This window comes from Pongo pygmaeus, chromosome 9, assembly GCF_028885625.2.
Source record: "Pongo pygmaeus isolate AG05252 chromosome 9, NHGRI_mPonPyg2-v2.0_pri, whole genome shotgun sequence".
Classification (NCBI taxonomy): Eukaryota; Metazoa; Chordata; class Mammalia; order Primates; family Hominidae; genus Pongo; species Pongo pygmaeus.
Window position 1 is genome coordinate 79,481,195 of NC_072382.2, and position 8,176 is coordinate 79,489,370.

General features: G+C 33.1%; 1 protein-coding gene across 5 annotated transcripts in view; it reads right to left on the bottom strand.

Moving 5' to 3' along the window:
- The window catches only part of NARS2 (asparaginyl-tRNA synthetase 2, mitochondrial), a 144,220-nt gene that overhangs the window by 88,181 nt on the left and 47,863 nt on the right, over nucleotides 1–8,176 (bottom strand). For all 5 annotated transcript variants that reach the window (XM_054439408.2, XM_054439412.2, XM_054439411.2 and 2 more), the window contains one exon: nucleotides 5,512–5,606. In XM_054439408.2, the coding sequence (XP_054295383.2) occupies nucleotides 5,512–5,606 (95 nt within the window). The remainder of the gene's footprint in view (nucleotides 1–5,511; nucleotides 5,607–8,176) is intronic.

The following is an 8,176-nucleotide window of genomic DNA, read 5'->3' on the forward strand; positions in this document are numbered from 1 at the left end:
AACATGTCCACACAAAAACTTCTACCCAAATGTTCACAGCAACATTACTTACAAGAGCCAAAAGTAGAAACAACCCAAATGCTCATTATCTGATAAATGAAGCAAAACATTATATACCCATGTAATGGAATGCTGTTTGGGAATAAAAAGGAATGAAGTACTGATACATGCTGCAAGTTGATGAACTTTGAAAACATTTGCTAAATGAAATAAACCAGTAACAAAATATAATTTACTGTGTGATTCTATCTATATATGATAAATATTCCAGAATAGGCAAATTCATAGAGAGAGAACTTAGATTAATTAGTGGTTGCCCAGGGGTGGGGGCAAAGAAGAGGTCAGGGAGTGAATGCTAATGGGAAAAATTTGTCTTTTGGGAGTGATTAAAAAAAACCTTAAAATTATAAATATTGGAAAGTATTCTAAAATTATGTCAGTGATACCTGAATATCTGCAAAATATGCTAAAACCCACTGAATTGCACATTTCAAATTGGTGAATTTTAGGGCATATACGTTCTCTCTCAATATAACAATTTAATTTTTTTGACTTGCTATGTTTAAATTCTTCTGAAAATTTCTAATAAAGTTGATCTTCACTGTCCTTTATACTTCTGTGTACTAACTACAAGATGGCTTTAAAATATTTTTTAAAAATAAGGCCCATTAGCCCCAGATGATAAATGGTGATGACTATTTTTCCTGGTATACTTAGGTTTAACAAATCTTGAATGGACATTTAGATTATTAGTAATTTTTCACTATTATAAATAAAAGTTGCTTTCAACATTTTTGTTTAGGCTTCTCTGCAGAGTTGTCAGATCATTTCCTTAAGAAAAATTTCTAGAAATGAAATTCTGGGTAAAAAGGTATTCCTCTAGAAAAACTGTACTAATTTATTCCAACAACAACATTCAAGAGAAAATCATCAGTTTTAACCTAAAACATGCCTGACTTCATGGCTTAGCATTAAAATGCCCAAGAAGGAAAAAAATCCCTCTAATAATAATAAACATTCTTTCTTTTTAGGCTGAGCCTTTCTCCAATTCTGACTTTAACTGATGAGAAATGGAATACTTCATTATGTGACATTTCTTAATTGCAGGTTTTACAATTTGCATCTCTCTTGGAATGAACTTACCACTTATAAATTATATTCATAAGCAAAATGCAATGAAAACTCACTTAGCTTTCTCTAGTTAAAAAAAAAAAAATCTCTGTCTACTGAAAGGCTTAAAAGCAATAATCTCTCAGTAACAGCAAACATATCCAGTGACCCAATTTTGGCTTCTAAATACCATCTTCTAATAAAAGGAACCAGGGCTCTTTGGAGAAATAACTAATTTTTAGGACTAGGGAAGGGAAAATAAAAAATAAGCCTGGGAAATCTGCCAAAACTTGGAAACAACCAAAAGATGTCTTTCAACAGGTGAATTGATAAATTGTGTTACATCCAGGCAACAGAATATTATTTAGCACTACAACAAATGAGCTATCCAGCCATGAAAAGTCCTGGAGGAACTTTAAATTCATATTACTAAGCAAAAGCAGCCAATCTAAAAGGGCTCTATGGTGTATGATTCCAACTACGTGACATTCTGGAAAAAGCAAAACTATGGAGACGGTAAAACGATCAATGGTTACCAGTGGTTAGGAAGGAAGGATGGCTAGGCAGAGCATAGAAAAGTTCTAGGGCAGCAAAAACTATTCTGTGTGTTACTATAATGATGAACATGTCATCTGTCCAAAAGCATAGAATGCAGACAACAGGAGTGAATGCTCATCAAAGCTATGGACTTTGGAGGAATAATAATATGTCAGTGTAAGTTTACTTACTATAAAAAAAAAATAAAAACAAATAAAGGTGGTGAACGAATGTCAAACAATAAACAAAGCTGAGGCATCTTGCAGTAGCAGAGAATAAGGAAGTAGTCAAAGCACACGGGCATGTCAAAGGGGCGTAAGAATCAATCTGAATGAGTTCCCAACAACAAAAACTAAAACAGTTTTAAGCATCAAAGTAAATAACACAGCACTGAATTATAACCCAAACTATGAAATATACAAGTCCATTAAGATATAAATGATTACACAAATAAAAAATAAAGAAGGATAAAGAGACAACAAATTTTCATATAGAATTCCAATCATTCTCCCTCCTGTGGGTAGTTCTTAACTCCATCTCCCTCTTCCCAAACCCCCATCCCCAGTAAGGGGAGACTACACTTAGTGACTCACTTCCAAAAATTAGAGTAAGAAAAGGGAAAAAATAGTGTATTTTCAGTAAAGAAACTTGGCAAACACTACCTTATCCAAGTAATGAAGGTTAACATCATCATATGGATATCACATATCCACTGATACAATGTGACGGGACAAGCCTTCGCCTCTGTGGTATTCTTTCAAAATACCCAAATAACCCTAGTCTAATCACGAGAAAAATGTCAGACTCACCCAGATTAGAGTACATTGCACAGGTCGTAAAAAAGAAAAATTGAGAAACTGTCATAGAATGGAAGAAACTGGGGAAACATGACAACTAAGTTTTATGTGGTACCCTGAATTGGATCCTGGAAAAAGAAAAAGGGTATTAATGGAAAAGCTGGTGAAATCCAAATAAAGTCTAGAGCTTCATTAATAGTAATGTGATAACATTTAATTCTTGGTTTTGACAAATGTATCATGGTCATGGAAGATGTTTACAATGGGGGAAACTGGATAGGGAGTATACAAAACTACGCACTATCTTTTCAACTTTCTATATATTAAAAATTATTCCAGCATAGAATATTTACTTTAAAAAAAGCTTTAAAATGGAACCATAAACCCACTAAATCAACAGAGATATCCTTTTGGAAAATGTTAACTGTCTAAATTTAACTACCATTTTCTCCATTTTAAAAGTCTGTTAATACTCTGGTTTCTCTTCAGATTGCATAAATCTTTTGCTTTTTACAAAGTCTGTTAAATTGAATTCAAGAAAAAACAAAGCTGAGGGAAAATGGACTAACAATTTCTTATTGGAGAATAAATCATGCTTTAATCAAAAACATTTATGTTCTGCATTTAATAGTCCTAGAACTGTGCATATTAAACTAGGAACGTTTGAATGACAGTAGTAGAAATACTTCATGGCACACTAAAAAATACAAAACCTAGTATTCTAGCAATTTAATCTCCCGTCAAGTTTCACAGAACACTGTGTTCTGTGGTTCACTGCGCTTTACTGGGAAAGAGGCATATTTAATACACTAGTGGTATTATAATAGAGAAACAAACATTTGCTAAGTTTATATATTTCACATATGACACTTCTGAGGGATGAGACACCTTGCCTCTAACTTTATAAATAATAGAAATGAATACTAAAAGGCTGTTAAGAAAGGTTATCCAAACCTTGAATATAAGGCCGAAAGCTGTAGCCTTAAAAAAGTGATATCCTTTCAAGGTATTACATAATAAGGGGACAAAGGCCCATTCAACAGTTACTTAATTACTTAGGGAAAGGGAAATGTACTTGTTCCATTAGTCTATTTAATATTGAATTAAATAACCCATATTAAGTGAAGTTACATGCTAATTTACAGATCTTTCCCAGCAGAGTTGCAAATTACCAGGTAGAAGAGATAATCCCAAAGGTTAGGATGTGTTGGTGCTGTAGGACATTAACCAGTTTGTAACTGACCTAGCACTCTTATTCCAATTATTAAAATGCCTATAAATACAGAGGTCCTCAGATGCTCTTTGAAACAGTTTTCTATTTTACTTGTTTCCTTGGTAATATAATCAATTGAATGAAAACTTTGATACATATTCATTTTGTATTTGAATGAGTCATGTTTTTAATTTTTTAAAATTATAATTCCATAGGCCTAAGAACATTCCATGACATGCTTGACACGGCCTTTCCTACATCCAGATCTGCAAATCCTATAAACTCACAGTGTTATTATGACACTTTTTCTGCATAGTATTCTGCTAATATTGCCAGTCATTTGGTTATTGGAACTATCAAATAACATATTTTTGTTTCAAAGATAAATCAGAAAAGAACATGTTACTTTCAAGACCATCTTTATTCCACCACTGACTTTCCATTCTTCTAGCAAAGTACAAAAGTAAATATGCAAACTATTCTATTACATTTTCTTTGAGTTTTCTCATCTGTGCATTTTTAAAACAATGGAAAACACCAAAAGATTCCCTTCCTTTCAAGTGAGCTATTTCCAGAAAAGATTTTTTTAAGTCCTAATCTCTATAATGAGAAAATATTTAAAGAAAAAGATACATAAAGAAAACTCAGTACTTGATGAATCTGCATTAACAAATTACCCCCAGAGGCCAGGCTCAGTGGCTCCTGCTTGTAATTCCAGCGCTTTGGGAGGCTGAGGCGGAAGAATCACTTGAGTCAAGAGTTTGAGACCAGCCTAGGACACACAGTGAGACCCCACCTTTACAAAAAATTTTAAAAATTAGCTAGGTGTGCTGGCACGTGCCTTGAGTTCCAGTTACTTGGGAGGCCTAAGGCAGGAAGATCACTTGAGCCTAGAGTTTGAGATCAGTCTTGGTACATAGCAAGACCCCATCTCTACAAAAAATTAGCCAGGTTTGGTGGTATATGCCTGTGGTCCCAGCTACTCAGAAGGCTGAGGCAGGAGAATCATTTGAGCCCAGGAGTTTGTGAGCTATGATTGTGCAACTATACTCCAGCCTGGGCAATAAGTGAGATCCTACCTCTAAAAAAAATAAAAATAAATGGGAATTACCCACAGAATTACAGAATATAAGATTTAGACAGGATTTTAAAGATCTTCTTTCTCAATCCCGTTTTAAAGAAAACTTAGGCCCCAAGGAATACAGTGACTTTCCAGAGGTCTGACAGTTGCTAAAATTAATTTGATCTGACTTAAAAGATGTAATTTGTTGTACACCTCTCAAAACGTAGGTATGAGTTAATTTTATTTAAACCAATTACTGAAAAAAAAAAATTATTCTGTCTGTTTCAAATACTACTCTCTTTAAAATGAAATGGACTAATACCCGGTTCAGGTATAAACTATAAATTGCCTTTACTTTCATAAATATGATTAATTAAAATAAATTCTGATTACATGTTTGGGATTCAAGCAAGAAAGATTAGTAAAAAGAAAAAAATGACAACTTTGTATTTTCAGTGTTACGTTTTTCACTAAAAACAAAAGTCTGTACTACAAGTAAGAAGCTTTACTTTCATAAATATGATTAATTAAAATAAATTCTGATTACATGTTTGGGATTCAAGCAAGAAAGATTAGTAAAAAGAAAAAATTGACAACTTTGTATTTTCAGTGTTACGTTTTTCACTAAAAACAAAAGTCCGTACTACAAGTAAGAAGCTTAAATATTTTGGAAAATTCAAGTGAACTAATGATAAAGACTAATTTCAACTTTTAGGTTTGAGCATGGGAAGGGAAGCACTCTCAACCAAACCGTAATATATCAAAGCAAAAGAGAAAGGAAAATTTCATACCCTGACATCACTTCTAGATGAAGTTGTCCTGAGACAGTTAAGAAAGCAGGAACATTGAAGAAATTCTCCTCAGGTACCTTAAGTTTGCCAGAAGGCTGCAAATCAAAAACATAAGCCACAAAAAACTATTAAATGTTTTGCTTTGCTTTTCACATTCATATACATGTCACAACTAAAAATCACAATGCAATTAAATCTATGTGAAGGCACGTTGTTCTTAGGAAAACAAAGGTAGTTACACATCTAAGACAAAACGCCAGCTTGGAAAGTGCTAATAAAGGCAAGGAAGTTTGTTCCATATTTTCAAAACATACAATAGCCAAAGGACAAAGTACCTTTGTCACAAAATACACTTCCCCCTAAAAAGTGATTCTGATTAAGAGGCAATCTAAGGCAAGAAATTATGAATTAATTTTTAATGTGAAGAATTACATAATCTCAAAAGGTTGACTTATGATTGAGACTTTATCTCAAGAGAATAGCCTCTGGAACATGCGAGGTAATATTTATTATTAAAATATTAATAGTAATGCTTTTAACACAGATTTTTATAAACACATTATAAACTTTCAAAAACATTATTTCATTTAATTGTCACCACAACTAGGTAGCAGGAAAAGCATGACTCTATCTTTAAAAGATACACTGAGCAACAAAATCTTTATGAACTTACAATATAGAAAGGGTGATTATTCCATTTGAAATGAGTAGGAAACAAGCCATTCAATATTTGTTAAGAGTTAAGCTAAAACAAACTACCTGGAGGCCAAACACAATTTAAACAGTATAATAAAGAAAGCTTCTGAATCAAGTTATGAGTATCATATCCTCTTCTGGGGAAGAAAGTTACACTTGTTTTTGTTGATTTAAACACGGGGTCTCATTATGTTGCCCAGGCTGGTCTTGATCTTCTGGGATCAAGAAATCCTCCCACTTCAGCCTCCCAAAGTGCTGGGATTTATAGGCATGAGTCTCTGAGCCCAGCTTCTTGTATTTTAAACTGTGCACTTATTTGAAAATGTTTTAGTGTAAAGGTGTAGTCACTGTAAAAGCAAGAAAGCCAATTTAAAATATGTAATGGAGAATGTAAGACTCTTTTAACAGGCTTAGTATCAAATATTAAATTATGGCAACACATGAAATAAAGTTATTTAATTTCACTGGTTGTTCTAAAAATATTGCATATCATGTATCGGTATCTCTGGATAAATAAAAAATGTACTGTAAAAATTATCAGTTGAATCTTTCATTTGTTTTTATAATAACTGCCCTTTTTTTCAAACTTACTTTGATAGTAGTCAGAGATTGATGAATGCCTTTTTTATAAAAAAGCCCATCTTTAAATCTCATTATCAATGAAAGGGTATTGTTTCCAAAGATATTTAGTACTCAAGACTAAATACTTTATCTGATATATGTTAAGATTTTAAAATAAAGATCTGTTCTCTGATATTTCTTCATTATTTACTAAAGAATTGCTTTCCGAAATAAGGTCCAACAAATTTATAAGACTACCATACTTTCTCCTTTCCTTCACCACTTTAGTCTATAATTTGTACTAATTTAACTTCACTTCAGATGGTTTCTCTCATTTCTTGTATTTATTTAAAAAAAAAAAAAGTCTGGTCTTTATAATAAGATTTATTTATTTATTTTTGAGACAGAGTCTCACGCAGTCACCCAGGCTGGAGTGCAGTGGCGCGATCTTGACTCACTGCAACCTCCACCTCCCAGGTTCAAGTGATTGTCCTGCCTCAGCCTGCCAGTAGCTGGGATTATAGGCATTGGCCAACATGCCCAGCTAATTTTTGTATTTTTAGTAGAGATGGGGTTTTACCATGTTGGCCAGGATGGTCTCCTGACCTCAAGTGATCTGCCAGCCTCAGCCTCCCAAAGTGCTGAGATTACAAGCATGAGCCACCGTGCCCGGCCTATGACTAGATTTTAGATTTTCATTTATCAGCACTTGCACAGAATGGATTCTGATTTTTCTTACATTTCTTTAATTCAGCTTATTTAAAACATACTACTACTTCATTATGCTTTCCAATGTCATGTTAGCGTTTACATAACAAATTCATACTACCTTACTATAAATTACTTTTATTTCTTTTATATTACAATTAAAGTATTATACTGATTTTTTAAACTTCTCTTTGTATTATCACCTATATATTTTATCTCAGAATATTAAAGAGGGTATATAAAATATTGGTTGTAAAAAGTAATTACAAAAAGTGATATCAGCAAATATGGCAGGATAGGTTGCTCCAAAGGACTGTCCTGCCACAGAAAAATAAAAGAAAAAAAATGAGCAAAACTGTCAGAATCAATTGTGGGAACTCTTGAAGAGAGTTAAAGGTTTATAGCAATCAAGCAAATGCTGAGCCAAGAAAAAGGCAAATTAAAAATGGTAGACTCCACCCAACAGCAGCAGAATATATGTTTTTTTCAAGTGCACAGGGACCATTCTCCAGAGTAGACCATATAGTAGGCCATAAAACAGTCTCAATAAATCTTAAAAAACTAACATCACACAAGGTGTCTTCTTTGATGACTATGGAATGAAACTAGAAATGTACAATAAGGGGTTGCGGTTACTAGGGAAAAAAGTTTGGTGGTTCCTTAAAAAGTTAAAATTGAGTTACTAAATGGCACAGTAATT